This window comes from Myzus persicae, unplaced genomic scaffold (genome assembly GCF_001856785.1).
Source record: "Myzus persicae strain clone G006 unplaced genomic scaffold, MPER_G0061.0, whole genome shotgun sequence".
Taxonomy (NCBI): Eukaryota; Metazoa; Arthropoda; class Insecta; order Hemiptera; family Aphididae; genus Myzus; species Myzus persicae.
Window position 1 is genome coordinate 548272 of NW_019100803.1, and position 20426 is coordinate 568697.

The 20426-nt window shown below is 29.3% G+C and overlaps 3 protein-coding genes across 3 annotated transcripts; all 3 read left to right on the top strand.

Moving 5' to 3' along the window:
* Nucleotides 1–91: 91 nt before the first annotated feature.
* On the top strand, nucleotides 92–9774 carry LOC111026189 (exosome complex exonuclease RRP44). The gene is made up of 16 exons (XM_022304216.1): nucleotides 92–366; nucleotides 432–596; nucleotides 961–1118; nucleotides 1471–1649; nucleotides 1711–1937; nucleotides 1998–2115; nucleotides 2176–2312; nucleotides 2414–2551; nucleotides 2620–2766; nucleotides 5136–5373; nucleotides 6116–6374; nucleotides 6457–6700; nucleotides 6766–6986; nucleotides 8549–8717; nucleotides 8786–8947; nucleotides 9046–9774. The coding sequence occupies exons 1-16, from the start codon at nucleotides 304–306 to the stop codon at nucleotides 9289–9291; spliced, it is 2871 nt and encodes a 956-aa protein (XP_022159908.1). The 5' UTR covers nucleotides 92–303; the 3' UTR covers nucleotides 9292–9774.
* A 1717-nt stretch (nucleotides 9775–11491) lies between these two features.
* Nucleotides 11492–12637, top strand: LOC111026182. The gene is made up of 3 exons (XM_022304207.1): nucleotides 11492–11694; nucleotides 11973–12290; nucleotides 12552–12637. The coding sequence occupies exons 2-3, from the start codon at nucleotides 11978–11980 to the stop codon at nucleotides 12635–12637; spliced, it is 399 nt and encodes a 132-aa protein (XP_022159899.1). The 5' UTR covers nucleotides 11492–11694; nucleotides 11973–11977.
* Nucleotides 12638–16586: 3949 nt separating this feature from the next.
* Nucleotides 16587–20217, top strand: LOC111026183. Its single transcript, XM_022304208.1, has 3 exons — nucleotides 16587–17041; nucleotides 18331–18449; nucleotides 19868–20217. Exons 1-3 carry the CDS (start codon nucleotides 16957–16959, stop codon nucleotides 20171–20173), a joined length of 510 nt encoding a protein of 169 aa, XP_022159900.1. The 5' UTR covers nucleotides 16587–16956; the 3' UTR covers nucleotides 20174–20217.
* The last annotated feature ends 209 nt before the right edge of the window (nucleotides 20218–20426 follow it).

A 20426-nucleotide genomic window follows, 5' to 3' on the forward strand; every position in this document is an offset into this window, starting at 1 on the left:
CATTTTATCAACACGTGTAGTGATAATAACACGGAACAAACAAGTTTTTCTCCCACGGACAGATTGATATGATATCTCGCTATCAGCGGTATGTAGTATCTTTCACGTGTGTTGTGCGTTATTTTTTTGCCTTAATTCTAATAGTTTTGAATTTAAACAGTACAAATGTACAATATTATTGTATTGACTTGGTCTTAGTTATTAGACCACATAATTGACTACTACCTGCACTTAATACTGTTTGACAACCAAATAAAATAATTTTCTCGACATTGCTGTGTTCTGACACAACACAGCAGCATCATGACTATGAAAGTGACATCGAAAACGTTTATACGCAAAACCAAGCGTGGTAATATTTTAAAGGTGTGTGTCTTCGCTACTATTTTAGTTCAATATAATGTATTTACTCTTTTAAATAATCCATTCAGATTGTACGCGAACACTACTTAAGAGATGACATAGGTTGTGGCTCAAAAATATGCAAGAAGTGCAAGCACAACAACGAACGACCACTCGTTAAACACCAATCTATTAACACCGATTTCCAAGATAAACATTATTTATTAGTGGACACAAATGTAGTTTTGCATCAGGTATTTATCGTAGCTGATGGTTTCTGTTTTTTTTTTTTGATTGAATCTTTTTGTTCTTTAATAATATTATAGTATTGATTATTGTTTTCAATTTTTGCACTTAATATTTTCAATAACTGGATTTGAGTTTTGTTTGTAACCAGGGCCAGATTTTGCCCTAGGTTTTTGAGGCCTAACTGGAACCCTCGGATAGTAAATTTTTGAACCAAACCGAAAAAAGTTGGTTGGGTCCTTGGAGCTTTGCAACATATTAGTGCAGGCCTAGGGCGGCACTTGTGCTAAATTTGGGCCTGTTTATAACATTATCATTTAACTATTGTCTGTTTTACTTTTATATATTTTAAATAATGTTTATTGATTAAAGATTGATGCTCTGGAGGATGACACTTTGAAGAATGTAATTATTTTACAAACTGTACTCGAAGAAGTTAAACATCTCAGTCATAGTGTATATAAACGCTTAATGGACATCATTGGAAATTATTCACGAAGTTTTTATGTGTTTGTTAATGTTTATCATAAGTAAGAACTGCTATTATTTTACTTCTATTCTTTACATTATTTTTGAAATTCAAATATTTATATTCGATACTTAGATGTTAATTTTGTTCATGATTTTCATTGTTTTATTAGTCAAATTATTGGATTAACCGATTACCCTAAAACTTAATACTTGATTAATCAACAATCCAATTAACTAATTAAATAGGAACAAACTTACAATCAATGATCTTTTCGCTATTGTTTCAATCAAAGATTGTCTAATTTGCTATTTTGGTTTTTAATATTTCAAAATGATTTGTAATGAATCTGGGTAACTAGTTATTTAATATATTAAATGTAAATAGAAATTCTTTATTTTTATTTATTGAAGGGATACATATGTTGAACGTGTTCGAGGAGAAAGTCCAAATGATTACAATGACCGTATGATTAGGGTAGCAGCTCTTTGGTATAATAAACATTTGGATGACAAGATAAAAGTATTATTATTATCCAGTGATGAAGCTAGCAAAGCTAAAGCAATTAATGAAGGAATACCTACAATGTCGCGTAAGTTGGTTGGAATTAAAAATTTAATATTGTTGAATACATTTATAACGTTGATTTTCAGTTGAAGAATATGTTAGTGGGCTAAACAATGTTACATTAACCGATAAACTGTCCAATCGCTCTTGCATGGTAGAAGAAACTAGTAAAGAACCAATTTTTCCACCGCATTTGACCCCAGCCAAAATACATCAGGGCATAAAGTCTGGAAAACTAATGCAGGGCACATTTTTTGCATCTACTGATAATTTTCTTGAAGGAAATGTTTTTGTGGAAGGACAAGAAAAAAATGTAAGTTTGTGTTACATGAAAACTATGATTTTCATTTATTGATTCAATATTATGTTTTAGATATTGTTGCAAGGCAGAGAAAATTTAAATCGGGCCATTAATGGTGATATTGTTGCTATTCAAATGCTTCCAGAAAGTCAATGGAGTGCACCTGCTAATTTAGTTCTAGCAGATTATGGTGAAAAATTAATTTAGTTATTCTGTAGACATCATAGTGAATACCTTTTAAACTTAATAGATGATTTGGACTTGGAAAACAATTTAAATACTGTTGAAAAGCCAAAAGAAAAGTACCCAACAGGTCAAGTGGTTGGAATAATACGAAAAAAATGGAGACAGTATTGTGGGATCATCCAACATAGTCTTGTTGAAAATGTAAGTAGATATCATGCATTTATGTGATTATGAAGGCAAACAATAATACAAATAACCACCAATAATTGTCTTAAAATTAATTTTCGATTATTTTGTACCAGGCAACTCGACATTTATTTGTACCAGCAGAGAAAAAAATTCCAAAAATAAGGATAGAAACTAGACAATATGACAAATTAAAAGATCAACGTGTTATTGTTTCCATTGACACTTGGCCAAGAACTTCAAGATATCCATTGGTTTGTGTAGAATATCAATGTTTGCGGTTTACCTTTTCTCTGTGTGAATGTATAAATTATGTTTACAGGGCCATTTTGTGAGGTCACTTGGAAAAATTGGTGAGAGAGAAGCTGAAAACGAAGTTATATTATTAGAACATGATGTCCCTCACAGTAAATTTTCAGATGAAGTTTTAGGGTGCTTACCAAAAGAAACATGGACTATTAGTGCCACAGTAAGTATTTTTGGGTTTTTTGATCTAATTATCGTTTAATACAAATTGTAGGTACTATATAAAATTTTAACTTAAATTTGATTTATGTGTTTGAAAATTAACATTACAAATTATTGATCTCTAAAATAGGTGGATTCATATTTTATTCTTTATATAAAAAAGATTTTTTTTTAATCATTTAAGTAATAATATTTATACTGTTAAGAGTCCATCCAATTATTATGTGGTTGGAGTAGTAAATATACATCTCCGCTATTATTATCTTCGTTATCCTTACATAGACTCAGTGAGCTGTCAAAGTTAGGAGATTCTATAAGCTGTAAGTCATCTTCCACACTGTTAGTCATTAAATCGTTGCTCATTGATTCTTCATTCCATCTATATATTCTATAAGCAAATCAATTATCTAACAATGGAGTAAAATTCACATCATTGTTTATTATAGTTAATTTATTTATAGTTCATACCTTGTGTTTTGGTCAATATTTGGTCGACTACTGAAGCTTTCCACCATATCTGTATGATCATTTTCTAATCTCATCCTTAATGCTTCATTGGTTTGTGAGTTGAAAATTAAATTGTTGTTAGTTAAACTTCCTGGCTGTCTTATACGTTCAACAGGGATTCTAGGATGTACTCGAAAGTTAGTGTCATGATTGTTTCTCCGAGATCTATTTGAAATACATAATATTGGTTTACGATCTTTTACCTTCTGTGCTACTTTAATTTCTGATTTTTTAGGTAATTTTTCTTTAGATGTTTTATTTAACACAACTTTTAATTCATTTTCTATCTTCGTAACATTATCCAAACTAATCTGAAATATATATGTTCAGCAAATGATTGATTTGATTTTGTATTGTAAATCTTTACCTTATTTAATTTCAAAAAGTCTTTTAAGGGCTTGGTATTTTTTGAACGTTTTAAGTTCAATATTTTGAGAGTCATTAGACAGTCATACATCTCAATAATATTTTTTGACTCTAACTCTGAAATATATTTTTAATTGAGTAAAATACATGGATACAATTCATTTTTTGTATGACTTACCTTTTTTGTTCAATTTATTGTCCAAATCATTAGTTATGACATTAATACTTTTTTGTAATTCATTTATAATGTTTTCTTCAACTATTATTTGGTCGTGACTGTGATGATGTTTAATTATTTGCTCTGCCCTCTGTTTAAATTTCATTTCATTTTGTAAACTAAAATTAGTATTAAATTTTGATTAAGAAAATTATTTATTTTTAATTATTGTCTAAGTTACTCTATTTTTGATGGTTTCAATAACATTTGACAATCTTCATCGATGTTCAGATAATTAACAAATTCAGTTAATTTATCAATAATATCTATTGAATTATCATTATTTTTATTTTTAGTTTCAAATTCATAAGGTTTTTCTTTTGCCATAACGTCTAATAAGAGTTAATTATTTTTGATATTTTACTCAGGTAATGAAAAAAAAAAATGTTTTTACTACCATAGATACAATCTCTGACTAGAAATATATCTATGGTACTTAAATATATTTTAGTTTGTAACCACGCACACTAGATTAATGACTTAAATTGTGTCACATCCTCCAAGACTGCTGTAGTTATTGGTTATAAAGCAAATAAGTACATTTTTCATTAAACACAATCCGTGATTTAAATTTTGAATTATATATTTATGTCAAAACAATACAATTTATAATTAAAAAGACCTATTTTTTTTGTTATTAGGTTAATTATAAAAATTACCAAGAGTTGAACTAAGGAAAACTTTCAATACTATTAACTATAAAAAAAGTTGCATACATAGGTAGTTAAATTAAAATTGGGCTCATAAATCACAAAATCATATTATACAGACATAATATGTGAATATATTTGTTTACATTTTATATTGCTTATTTTGCAGACAATTTTATGCATTAGTAAATAAAATGATAAACAAACATGTGAAAATAAATCTTAATTTTCAAGCTTTTTAAGAGGACTCTACAGAACCATTTATTGTCTCCGTCCTAGTAGTGCAGAATATGTCAAATTTACGTCCAGCCGATCACTTTTAGCTTCAGTAGCTTAAAAATGAGAGTTAATCGACCTAATATGAAATTTCATTTTAAAAACATTATCTGCATTTGTATGAAGGTTTTTTTTACAATGGTTCAATTTTTTAGCAAATTTTGAGTTATTTGTACGATGGATACATTAAATGGTTGTGTAGCTTCATTTTAAGTGGAAAGATTTTTCATTGTTCTCAAATTCAAAAATATCCTAACCTAATAGCCCACCCAATTCTAGGATTGACAATTTCTTTTTAATTATTATGGTATCAATAAGTATATTTTTCTATTTTTTATGAATTTATTTTTATAGGACTTTGTGGGCAGAAAAGACTTTCGTGATCTGGATATTTGTTCAGTTGACCCTCCAGGTTGTACAGATATAGATGATGCATTACATTGTATGCCTTTGGACAATGGGAATTTCCAAGTTGGTGTGCACATTGCAGATGTTACTCATTTTGTTAAACCTGGTACAGCTATAGATCTAGAAGCTAGCCAACGTGCTACTACTGTTTATCTAACTGGAAGGCGTATCGATATGGTACCAGGTAATACTTTTAAATAAGACGATGAATAACAATATTAGAAAAATAAGCAAAGCATCAAGATATTTAATATTTTACTGTGTTAATGTGTATATTTGCCTAATAGTTAACTAAATCTAGTAATTTAGTGTAATGTAAATTTAATTTTTAATTATATATTATAAAATGTAGTAGCCAAATTACCTACACATCTTTGCTACTGTGTACTGCAATTTTGAAAGAAATAGTACCATTTATTTTAATTTAACTAATTTTATTTAGGTATGTGTTGTGTAATTATTTATATATTTTTAAAATTATTTTGTATGCAGTAAGTTTGTATTTTGTGGATAATTTTTTATGCTTTGTTCAAAACCTAGTTTTGCCCGTAAATAATTTTTATGCAGAACAATTTGTAGTCTTTTGTTTTTTTTATTTTTATGTGATGCCATATTTCTACTAATTATAATTTATAACCTATGGCAATTAAAATTAAAAAAAAAATTTAAACTAAATTCATGTGTGAGAGCCACTATATTATAGCAATCTATAGAGATTGAAAAAATAAGCTATAATTACCTCCAGTCTCGAGGAATCGATTGATATAACTTATAGAAAATGCATTTGTTTCTGGAAGATAAAGCAATATTCATTTTTATATCTGTAGATTATATTTGCCTTATTATATTTGGATTAAATTACTTTCTCAATGTATTATAAATATTATTATTGTTTAGTAATTAATAATGATAACTAATGTTTTTAGGCTTATTGAGTTCAAACTTATGTTCTTTAAGAGGAGGAGAAGAACGTTTAGCATTTTCTTGTGTCTGGGAGATGACTCCAAATGCAGACATTGTTAATAGTACTTATACAAAAAGTGTTATTAAGTCAAAAGCAGCTATGACCTACGATCAAGCACAGTTAATAATTGATGATCAGAACCAAGATAATTCTATTGCCCTGGGATTGAGACAGCTCAATAAGTTTGCAAAGATTCTTAAAAAACGTCGTATTGAAGCAGGGTATGGCATTTATTTTATGTTATAAATTATTTTTAATATATTATTATATCTATCTAAAGTGTAATATATTTGATATTTGCAGAGCATTGGTTTTGGCCTCACCTGAAATTCGTTTCCTTGTAGACAGTGAAACAAGAGATCCATTGGACGTAGAAGTAAAACAGTTAAAAGAAACCAATTCAATGGTAGAAGAATTTATGTTGTTAGCTAACGTAGAAGTTGCCAAAAAGATACACTCAGATTTCCCAGAATTCGCTGTTTTAAGACGTCATCCTAAGCCACCACCTTCAAACTTTGAGTCTCTTATTAAAGCTGCTGCACATCTGGTATAATCATATTTTCATCCTTTTAAATATTTTTCTTTTTACATGTTTATTTTAATATGTTTTAGGGAGTGGAATTAAATGTGGACACCAGCAGAGACTTGGCAAATTCATTAGATAAAGCAGTTAAACTGGATAATCCATTTTTCAATACTATGCTTCGTATTTTGGCCACCCGGTGTATGTTACAAGCCGTGTATTTTGCTAGTGGCACAAAAACCTATGATGAATTTTTGCATTATGGATTGGCTGCTCCCATATATACTCACTTTACATCTCCAATTAGAAGGTGAGCACCCAGTAAAAAACATTTATGATAAAATTTGTTGTAATTCATATATTAACCTAACCAGACATATTTTTTACTACACATTTTTTTAACTAAAAAGTGAAACTAGTTTCCCATTACTAGTTTGCTTGCCAAGTACTCTTATTACCATAGGCGGTACTAGACCCTCTTGGCAGGGGGGGGGGGGGGCAGAAAATAGTTAAAACTATATTTTATATATTTTACTTAAATAGTCCAAAAATAAGATTCTCATCTATCTCAGTGCCAGCATACTACACTACTATACTAGGTTATCACTATTAAAATCTATTTTTTTAAAGTTAGGAAATCGATAATTCAAGGAATTATATATTAGATGCAATAATAAGGTACGGTCCACAGGAGGGGCAGTTGCATACTCTGCCTCTCCCGTAGTACCGCCTATGCTTATTACCAAACACTCCAGAAATTTGTGTATTAAAAGGAAGTCAGCACACCATTTGTTTTCTCTTTGATCCACATGCAACATAGAAAATGTATGTTTCACTAAACCGTCTCTGTGTTATTACATTTATTATTAGAATAAATTCACTCATTATCAAACTGTAGGTTGAGAACATTACGTGTGTCGGATGTTCCTGTACCTATGTTGTGTATTTTATGATATTTTAATTTGTATGTAAGTTATGAACATGTAAATTGTTACAATTTTAAAATGCTTATAAATTATTTAAAAATTAGAATATTGTAAAAAAGCCAAAGTAAGGTCGCAGGTAATGTTCTTAACTTAAAGTTTGATATTAGGTGAATTAATTCTTATATTAAAAATAACAACACAGAGTTGGTTCTGACCACAAATATAAATTTGCCATGTTGAGGGTGAGTCAGAGAAAATCAATGGTGTGCTGACATTCTCTTAAACGTATTGATGATTAATACATTTTTTAAATATATTCATTAGTTTATGTATGTGGCCATTTCTTTTACTTGTGTCACATTTACAAATAATCGTTTGGAAGTCCACTAGTAACAAATAGTTATACAAGTATGAGAGTCATTAAAGTTAAAATTCGGGGATAAAAAATTATCTACAAAAAATGTACATTCCATTTATTTTTTGACAGTGAAAAAATTTGTTGCTTGTTAATATCCATTATATGAATCCTATACCCAACACTTTATATTCAAATACAGCAAAATTGTGGATATTTAAACTCAAAGTTTTAGTTTTAAAATTTAAATAAAAAATTCACAACTTTCACACAATAATCATTGTTTTGTATACAATATCTACAAAAAAAAATTGTTTTGACCATGCAATCTTTATTGAATACTAAAGTCACAACATTGTCATAACCAGGATTTTTTTTTTTTTTGGGGGGGGGGGGGGGGCTTAACTCTTTAAATTATTGTTTCAACGGCATAGCAAATACCCAATAGCATGGCCAAGTACACTAGTCTTGGAAATGCGGCTTAACTCAAGTGCAACATCATATTTGAATATTAATACTCATATTATACTGTAGAACAAACTGTTTACAGAAAATAGACTAAGGAACACTACTAATTGTTTTTATTTTCAGATATGCCGATGTGATGGTTCATAGACTTTTGGCTGTATCTGTTGCAGTAGATAGCACTACACCTGAAATGCTTGACAAACGCAAAATTGAAGCACTGTGCCAAACTTTGAATACCAGAACCCGTATGTCTGCTTATGCTGAACGAGCATCAGTTGCTTTAAATACTCACGTAAATCAATTATTTTATAATAATTTAATAAACTGAATAATAAATAAATGAAACAATTTTTTTATTAGATATTTTTCCGTGGAAAAATCAGAGATGAAGAAGGTTACATATTGTATGTTAGAAAAAATGCTTTACAAATACTCTTACCAAAATATGGTTTGGAGGGAACTCTTTTCTTGTCACCTCGTAAAGGGCAATTGCAAGCAGCCACATTCACTTATAATGAAGAGGCAAGTTAAATATTTAAACTTTTATTTAAAAACCAAATGCAAAATAATAAAACAATTTACATTTGTTTTATTTAAACATATTTCTTATTTATAATTAGGAGCAAACTCAGAGGTGTGGGGAAATAGTTTTTCGAACTTTTGATCCAGTAAGCATTCAGTTAAGTCTTGACAGCAGCAATGTTCAACATGAAAGAATTGTTTTGAAGCTGGTCAAACCTGAAATACCTAATTTCAGTGTTCCATCAATAACTGCAAGTACAGTTGCTGCACAACAGCCACAGAAGAACCCTCATGAACCGTGTGATTCTCTATGTGAACCACAACTTAAAAAAGCCAAAATTTAAAAATTTAAAAATATTGTTTTATTTTAGAAAGAGTATCTACATGAATGTTTTCCATAATCTATTTGAAGTTCTTTAATTGCTACTGAATTGTTATTAAATTATTCTTACTTACATAAAGTGAAAATCATATTCAATTTTTTTTTATTAATATTAACTAGGTGCTATAGGTTTTTTGACACACTTTAAACATATGGCAATACCTAATTGTGATTATATTTTAAAAGTTGTATGTTATATAGGTCATATTACGAATTATTAAAATATCATGCAGGTAACTTTCATTAAAAAAAATTGTAATACTTTTGAAAATGGTTTCTATTCACACTGTTAAACTGTTTTATCTTGTATATAATTGTAAATGAATGAGTATGTTAAATCAACTTATATGATATTGCATAATTTTAACAATTTTTCAAAAATTAAGATAGACAATAAACTATTTGGTGTTTTTATAATTGTTTGGATTTCAATAAAATAAAACAAAATTAAACTTTTTTTACTAATATATTTTATTTATCACCTATGTCTAATCAAATAAATAGTGTATAAAAGAGCAGGGAAGACTTGCTTTGCTTCTTCTTGAAGTTGTTAAAAATGTACAGTGGTCCTTTTTAACAAATTACCCAATGTGAGTTGTACCTATATTGTGTAATGTGTATTTTAATTTATAGTAGCCTACCTATACTATATTATCATACTTTAAATGTAATTTTACGATTTTTCAAAATAAAAATGATACAATGAAGGTAAAGAACGTGCTGGCGTAATGGTGTACCTAATTCTTCCAGACAAATTATTATCAAAGCATATTTTCTTCCATACAGTTGTATTAGCTTTTCATAACAGTTCAAGTCTTCAGTGTTCACTTTCGATACTTGTTAATTATTTCCATACAATAATATCCACAGATATTAAAGATTTTCAATATCCACGACATATACCAATGTGTCTTGTCCCAAATTTGGTAAATTGTGAGTGTGCGTTAAAAAAAAACAAATGAATTATATTTTTTTGAACACCATTAGATATAAGTTCTATTTATTTCGATGTAAAATGTGTGGACTTGAACTATAGCGGATAGGTATGTTCATTGCGCGATGTACTATGTAGAGAAAATGTCTTCTTTACACCTTGGTTAGGTTGAACCATTGTTAATTATATTAAAAGATTATAAAATCGTAAGGAGTATATTGTACATAAAATAACGCATTTTGTTGACAGTTGTATTTGACAGGGGGGCATTTGGCACCCGCCACTTGGATTCAACACTGATCGATAGTCGATACGAATCGGTTAGGTTTCGAGCACACAAGAAGTTACACTTAATAGTTACGTAACTACTTGCTCTTGCTGTGTGTTTACTAGCGATACCTACCTACTTAACGACCAGAATTTTTCTTCTTGAAATGTTGGTTAGGTTATTGTATGGTTAGGCCTCTTGCTGTCTTGCTTGTATAGTTATAGTATAGGAACAACACGCGTCAAAGGGGGGTAGGAGTGTAGGACGTATATGTATACATTATATGAGATAATTTGTAAATTTATTTATGCGATTTTTCCTACGCAAGTCACAAAACGTCCCACGGACGCACTGTTATTATCATTAAAATACGACCGCCATCGGGACAAAGCCGGCTCTGCCGTTCTCTATGGAAACGAAATATTTCGCCATCACTCTTCGTGTTTTTTTCTTAAGAGAACGGTAGGTTATTATTTTTCGGCATACGACTCTATTATTCGTTGGTCGTTGTAATTATTTTATTTTATACATTTATGCGTTTACCTGTCCGTTAGATACAGAAGTTTTCGTCCGTGTACTCCGCTCCACCCGTGGGTGGACCTCTCAGCTATAATATTTATATATTTCGGTAAGCAAATCAATGAATCATGTAACGATTTTGAACAATACCTACATTGTAATTTAGATATAGGTTCTACTATTTCGTTACCCTAACAGCAACAACACGTATCTGCAAATTTTTTTTTTTTTTTTATGTTATCAAAATATTTAGAATCTCTTTGCGCACATGTTTCATTGACCATTTTTCCCGTAAACAAACTGATAACCTCAAAAAATAGATTTTAGTGACAACACGTATCTGAATTTGATATGTGATAACACGTATGTACAAGATTTACAGTAGTGTTTTGTGTTACGGAAGTTTGACAGTTGCCGTCTACTTAAACACCAGGTAATTATTATTTAAGTTATTTTAAAGTCATAAATGATCATTTATTTACTATAAAATCAATCAAACATAACATTTAAAGGAAGATCTACGTTAATAATTGACATTTTGTTTGTGTTTTCACATACGTGCTGTTACAGATTTAGACATTTTCAAATAGTGTCAGTTACGTGATATTTCCGTTGGAATTTGATCAATGCTGATTTCTTAAAAAGTAAGTTAATATTCTATACTTAAATTATTAATGTGTAATTTGTAAAGATATAACATCAATATCTATATTTTAATTAAATGATTAAATAGTGTACTAATTAACAAGAGTATTATAATAATATATTATGATACAACAAAATTATTATGATAGAATAAAAATATTAAAAATGTGAAGAAATTTATCAATTTGATACTCAGTATTCAAAAGATTTTTGTGTGCTAAGTGTTTTATGTATTTTGTATAGGTTATTATGTTATTTCATTGGTTTTTTTTTATAGTTGAAATGGCAAAACAACGGCTCAATCATATTTTGAACTTGGCTCTTCTAAACTCTAATGAGGAACAAGAACGTCCTGACTCACCTCAATTTAACAAAGTAAATGATATAACTAACATAATTTTAAATGCAGATGTTGTGTTTTCAAACTCTTATGAGGAATTAGATAGACCTTCAACAAGTCACAATACACCTGTTAATGAAACTATTAACCTTGATAATACTTTAAATAACGAATATAATTTGTTGGAGTATAATATAGAATCATTTGAAAAAATATCAGATTTAGAAGATACTANTATAATATTTATATATTTCGGTAAGCAAATCAATGAATCATGTAACGATTTTGAACAATACCTACATTGTAATTTAGATATAGGTTCTACTATTTACTCAACGGTACTACCTGAGTTTATTATTATTAAAAAGGAAATAGCTTCCTAATCACATCATAATATCGTTGAAAACGAAACTGAAGACCTACAGATATTATATATTCCGAGCATGCTCACCAACTATTTTCCTCAATAATGCAGTTATTTAAAATCTGATTTTTGAAATTTTTAAATATACTTAGGACCAGGGACCCAGCCACCCCCAGAAATAGTATTTCCCAAATTTTTTTATAAGTCTACAGATCCTGGTACTGCTACTATATTTTAAATTACATTTTGGGGTGCACAAACTAAGATGTACTATATGGTACTGTCATAGTGGACAGTGATTCCAATATTATAATTTTACATTAACAAAAAATCGTGCCCCCCCCCTATTTTTTCGAATTCTTGAAAAATTTTGTACTACATAAAGAATGCCCATTAGAGATACATATATCTGTTTTTCAATAGAAAAAAGTTAGGGTTTTTCAACGATAAATTATTTAGTGAATAATTTTTCTGAAAAAATTTAAGGTATCAGAATAAAATTTGTCCGAGTAGATTTTGAGTTAATTAACTTTGTGTTCTAAGGATAAAAGATCCATAATAATAGTGGGATTTCTTAATTTTGTCCCAAATGACCTTTCTCGGTAAATTGGGTCCTGGAAAAAAAAGGTAGTAGATAAGATAGGTCCCAGAAAAAAATGTTGAGTTGTAACGGGTTTATAAGATAAAGGGACTTTGGTGATTTGAAAACTTAAATCATAATTATTAATAAATGGCCCAATGGCCAATACATACTTTTTCTAACGTTCCTATATTATGTCTATTTTATATTTCTGTAAAACCATTTTTAAAGACAATGATCTTTAGTACAAACATTTTAATAACTAAGAAACTCCTCATTTGAATTTTGAGTTAGGTACCTATCTGCACCAAACTTTTGATAAAAATTATCCACTAAATAATTTGCAGTAAAAAAGGAAGGTTCTTATTTAAAAACAAAAGTTTATATCACCACAGGACACTCATTAAGAGGACCTCGTATCCCCGCGGGCGACCCCGGGTACCCGCACGTGTTGTTTTCGTCTTACAAGCGTACAAATGGCAATTTTTGGTACACTAGTTTCAACAGTGTACTGTTAGTTTTGATATAAGATTGAATTGACTTATTATAAAATTTAAATTTAAAACTATTATCTAGGGCCCTGGCAGGATTTTTTTGATATTATTATTTTTAAGTAAGTTATATATAATCATTTAAAAATGTACAGTTTCAAAAAGGTCATAACTTATTTAAAAATAATAATATCAATTAAATCTGTGTGGGTCCAAGATAGCAATCTTACCTTTAAATTGTATAATAGGTCAATTCACTCTAATATCAAAAACAGTACACTATTGAAACTGTTCAAAGCATTGCTATGTCGTACCTATAGGTACGTGTGTAAGATGCATACGTACAACACATTCGGGTACGGAGCCTTCTTAAGTAGTACGATAAAATTTAAAAATTTTCTTCGAGTTCATTCAAAAATTCCAAAAATTAGAAATTGAATGAATTCATTATTGAAGGAAAAACTAAAGGTGAACATGCATGGTGAATCACACTGAAACACTATACTATAAAATGTAACAGTTGTGAAATAATGTTAGTTTTAATTAGTATTTAAATATTTTTTGTATGTATAAAATATTCACCTAGACGCTTGCTCTACAAGCACTGCAGTATAACATTTTTTATTTTTTATTTCTAGTACAGTAAATAGAAAATGTAAAATTCATTAAATATATGTTTTGAAAAATTCAAAATAGTAAATTTGTAAATCTAATTTTTGGATACATTTTGATGGTAATACGTTAATTTACGTATGTAGTTTACTTTTTTTTAAATATCAGTATTTTTTGGAGTTTATTAATTTGAAACGTAATAACTTTTGTTAAAATAATTTTTTGGGAATTTCTGGACAAAAGTATTATACTTAAATTATTTATTTCCCATACAATTTTGTAGGTCAATTATATTATCTGCTGTTTAAAATATATATATACATCACAAATATGTTTAAAATTTGTCCAGTGGCTATAGCTAGCGAATTAATTGATTTTGAGACGGTTGTTCTGCAGTTTCTGCATGATGCAGACATGTAGTATTGGTTTCGGACTATCTTGATCTATCTGATTATATTTCAATATTTTATTTTATTTTTCTTACTCCTACTTATTACTTAAAGGATTAACTCTGAGAAGATGTAAATTTTCAGAAAAAAATGCAGTTTTTTCAACGTTATGTAGATTTTCTTCACGAAATGTCCGAATTTTTACACACACTAGTTCAATAAAAAACACGTGTCTAGTGTCCTTTTTTGTAATGGTGTTTTTATTTTTCATTTATAAATAATTATTTATGCTTATAACTGCATCATATTAAAAATTTCAATGTTCATTTAAAATAAAACACATAGGTAATGTCCCGTGATACAATTCTAGTAATTATTGATAACCTGCTGCAGTTTGGGTATTGCGAGTATAACGTATTTAAATTCAATAATTAAGTAATAATTATAATATTAATCAGTTAATAAAAGTAGATTTCATTATTGATATTAGTATTTAGGTGCATGGGAATTTTGTCATAACTCATTGTTGTACTTACTTATCAGTTAACTCTATCAGTCAATAACTCACGAATCAAATAATAACCAAGTATAGGTATGTAGGTAGATATACTTTCAATTTACATACGTATAGGTGCACGAAAAACCAGTTTTCTATGTAAATACCGGATAATTTACATATACAATTAGATCACCAGTTTTGTTTTTAAATTTTAATACACAAATTTTCGAACAGATGAGAAGTTGATAATTTTTTGAATAGGTACTTTTGAACACGTTATTCCCGTCGAACGCACTGTTATTGATTATAAAGTAGGCATACATTATAGATAGGTACTATACTTACTATAATATTTCCTATACTATAATATAATATATTAACTATTTAAGATTCATCTACAACCAGTGGTGTAGATTTAACATTAGTCAATACTCACAGATTTTTTTCTTTGTTTAATGTTCCCCCCAATAGCCTACAGGAATTTAATTTCAGCATGAAATAAAAAACATTTAAATAAGTAGGTGCATCCTTGTGTTGCTACCTATATATACCTAAAGGCATTTGATTTTTTTATATTCAATGAATAATGTAGATCCAATTCAATTTTAAAAATCAAAAAAAATTGAATACATTTTTCAAATGTTAAACCCGAATACAATTTATATAAATCAATAAGTTCCAATCTATGGAACAATTAAAATAAATCTATTCGTGTTGAAATAAAAACAGTTTATTGCAAATTCTAATTCATAAAATGATTAAAATGAACATTTTTTAGGTAACCAGGTAACAATTTGAAATAGTCAAGCATATTATGCTAAGATTACTATGTATAGTTACTCAGCATTGAATGAACCACTTACATTTCTGTGTGACGTGTGTACGTTAATAAACCACTCTGCATATTTTAGACACTTTTGGGCTGATCGCATATGATGTAACACTGACCTGAGTAACCTGTCAGTGTCATCTGTTCTATTCGTACAATAAAGTATGAGTTTTTTGGCGATCAAGAAATTTTTCTCTATCAACAGAAAGAAGAAAACTGTCAACATTGGAGAGGAACTCAAACGTTCTCTAATCAAAAACTTGGAAATCTTTAGGCATGTACCAAATGAGACCGTCAATCATATCAATGACGTCAAGTCGACACTGACCGCAATTTTATTATTATCCGTGCACGACCGGAGTTCGCTAGACTACAAATTATTCGACCAAAAATTAAAGTCTCTCGTGGAATACTTTGAGCAAGATGTGCTTTTACGAGAATACGTGAATCGCGTTTATTCCAAGCAAGTATCATTATTTAAGTATTATAATCATAAAAATAAATATTAAGTATTATCTTGATATAATCGTAAATTATATACCTATATACATTATACTAACACTAGTTAGGTACTACATAACAATATAATATACATACGAATATACGATAATATATAATAGGTAACTATACATATTTTATCCTCGAACCTATATTGGCACGCGCGAATCCGATCGCCGTCTTGTTTAATAAATTATTACGAAATTTATCCGATTTGTTATAAATCTGTATATGTAGGTAGTTATCTCGTTTTAATTCTTTCTTTTTTTGCTTACGCGTGTTTCGAAGTGCAATTAAATTTTCGAACGATTTCATTAACGGTATACAAACTTTATTTTATTTAGATAATTGTATTTATTACCATGCGATAGTTGTTGGCACGCGCCCAGACAGTTTTTATAGTGGTTATACACGCATTAGATGACATATTTTGTTTGCTTTAACATTTTTCTTTTCCCCGCTGAACACTTTAAACATAGCAATAACTAATAGCCATAGCAGACTAATATTATATGGTGGGCGATAAAAATATTTTTTAATTTACGTGCTTTAAGATACAATAATTATTGTTGTTTTACAGGGATCAGCAAGCTCAGTATAATAAAGTCGTTAAAGAACTATTTCAGACTTGTGAGTTATTAAGTTCCCAACTAAGAAACATGTTATTTTTTAACGACAGAAACTCAAGGATCGCCGAAATGACAGCTGAGATCGCCCAGTCGTCAAAACAGTTAAAAGAAAAAAGTAATTTTTCGCATAATTAGCTTGTGGCTATAACATTTAAATGTTTTGACTATTTTATTTAAAAGTTAAAATTCTACATCCAATTCATGTATGGTTAGTCTAGTGGCGTATCTAGGAGGGATGGGTAAGGTTTAAGGGGGTTTACCCCCCCCCCCCGAAATGTTATCGAAATCTAAAAAAAACTATTAATAGATACTTAGGTTCCTATTGAATAATTTTAAATGAATAATTTTATACCTATTATAATCGATGAATTGAAAATTGATCGGTGCGGGGCCACTGGGTAACAACTAACAGTATACACTATACAGCCTATATATTCCGCAGTGATACTCAATTTACTTATAATGCAGTGAACTACGAATGAGCACGTTTCTTTTTTGTTTCTCAACATTGCCAAATTTTTTCTAAGAAATAATTTGTAATGGTAATGTATGACTTTATAAGTTACCGTCTGCATGTAAGTGTGTTATCCATTTTTCGTGTTCATGTTATAATGTATTAATATAATTATATTACAATACTTTGCCATTTGATGTTTAAAGGTACTTCCTATTTTTTATTTATGTATGCTTTTGCCTGTTAGTATATTATGCCAATTTTAAATTTTTTTAAATTGTAGTTATAAATTACATAATATACGTATTAATTGCGTATACGAACACATATTGAGTAATGTCATTATTTTCTTGAAATAATTGAGAATCTTGTGACTTTAAATGCAATACTTAGTTAATAGACATAGACACATAGTAACTTGTAAACAGTAACAACTAATCTAGTAACTTACGACTTGCCCATTACAAATTGTACATCAAAAATATAAAGACAAATATTTTTCATAAACTGATATAAAGTCTGACTTGTGACTGTCTAAATATGATGATAAAAATCAGATTCCGTATTAGATATGTAAATCATATGACAACGTTGTACTTAATTTTATGCTTAATCGTTTTAGTTTTTATTGTATTGGCGGTGTTCTTTGTGAAATGTTAAGTGTGCTCAATCGTTTCATAGTATTTTTATGATATTATAAATACATTATAAATTATAAATCCAGTTTTCTTTAACAAAGTTCAACGGAGACACGCAGGATTAGATATAAATAGGAACTAAAACTTTTGGCTTAGGTACTCGTTAATCGTAGTATCATAATTCGTAGCCCTAGAACCGTATCACCGTAACAAGTATTAAATTGTATATTGTATACGCACCCGACACCCATATTGTTCAACATTGAATCTAAATTTAATTGTTTTCGTGTTTTTTGTGCTTACACTGAACAGATGAAAAAATCTGCGCGGAATTAGACTTGGCGATTAAAAATCGCATGATACGCAAGTGGTCTATATTAAAAACTTCAACTGACAAACAATCACTTGAGTCATTTTTGAGCGAATTAACCGTAAGTTTCTGTTAAATAATTTTACACCGAAAACATATGATTATTATTTATTAAGGAAAATAGTCACTTTTTTTAGGTATTTTATGCGCGAATGCAATTTATAGGTAGGTACCTACATATTACTTTCAGATATTTTTATTTTGAAATCTAGACTGTAACCTACGTAGACAAACGACGAAACCAAATAGAACAACATTATATTTTAACCACAGGGACGTGTTTAAAAAATATATATATTTAGTAGGTATCTACGCAGTACGCATAATTATACAAATAACGAGATCGATGGAGAGATAGTTATCGTAATCAACGAAAATACTGAAATAAGATAATTATAATATATTTTTGGTTTATAAAAGACAAGACAATAAATTATAAAAACAATTTATCTTAGTCGAGAATGTTATAACTATAAACGATAAAAATGGTCATATAGCCATATAGGTACGTATATTTACCTATACATAGTATTAAACCTATTATTTTCGTCATCGAGATGTAGTTACCAGCCGAAGATGGATGAAAATAGATAAATATCTATTTTGTGATGACATCTTGATGTGTTGTTTTCGACTATCCGTGGTTTAGGCGTATTTTAAATAGGTTCAATTATTGACAATGACGTAAAACAAAGAATATAACAATAGGTATATTTTATTCTGTTCAATGACGTGATATTCATATTTCTCATACATATTATTATTCCGGACAAACTGGCAAAAACCATGAAAATTTAGTCTCTATTTTATTCAATTGAAATTTTTAATTTTAAAATTTAAATACGTTTATTTGGTTATTGATTCTCAGGTTTTAGATAATATTATCTTATTATTTTCCTATAGCTATTAATTGTATATGAAATCCTCGCAGAGTCCCTTGATTTATATCGAACTCGAAAATATTATATTCTATGAATAGAATGGAATGGATGTACCCACCCATGATATGTTGGTACTCACCTATCATGCATTTTCGATGAAACATATGAATATATGATATCACGACTTTTTTCACGTTTAAGTTTTATCGTAACACTAGTAGACCCACATCAAAGAGGTGACTTTCTATATATCCAATATACATTACAGGGCGTTTATGGAGAATAATAGAATATTTAGATTGTGTAATTTTTTATAATTTCATTGAAAACTGTCAAATCCTCCAGCATAATACATATACTTACACTTATGAATATTATACATTCGGAAATAAAATTAAACAACGCAATACTGTGTATACAAGTATAATTTACTACACTCTAATCTGTACCTATACGATTTATCTATATCACACATAACACAAATACATAATATAATAAATAATATGCTAATGGCCATAGCAGCTAGGCTTAAGGACCAAAAAAATAAAAAATAAATATAATACACTTAATATAATGCTTGTGACTGTGTCTATCGAAGGGCATGAAAACAGTGATGATGTTGAGGCATCAACAGGTGATTGGCGTTCTGGAAAAAATGCAACGACGCGTTCACTCGTCCAAAATGCCGTGCAGCAGCTTGGTGGACTGCAACGACGGTTTCGACATTTCCGCGATCGGGTCACAGCGTTTCAACTATCTGCTCCGGGGCGACGATGTTGACGCCGACGTCGTTGCCGCCGCTACCACCTCAAAGGTCGTAAGCGAAGGAGACGGCTGGGACACGCTAGGCGAAAGCAGCTCTCGCGGGACGTTTCAAGACGCGATGAGTGTTATTATTGTGTAAGCATTTTTATACGTTTTATAATTCATGTTTTTTTATATATAAATAAACGCCTATTAGTTGACATTGTTAAAGAAATAGACATTTGTTGTTTGCTTTTTTTTAGAAATTGACTCATTGACGAAATGTGTCTATAGTTCTGCACGCGCTTGATGTTCAATACATATATTATATAACTAGGCAAATAGCTGTATAATCTGACTTCCCCCGGAAAAAAAAATGAACAAATATAAAATATAGTGTGTTATAGGTTATC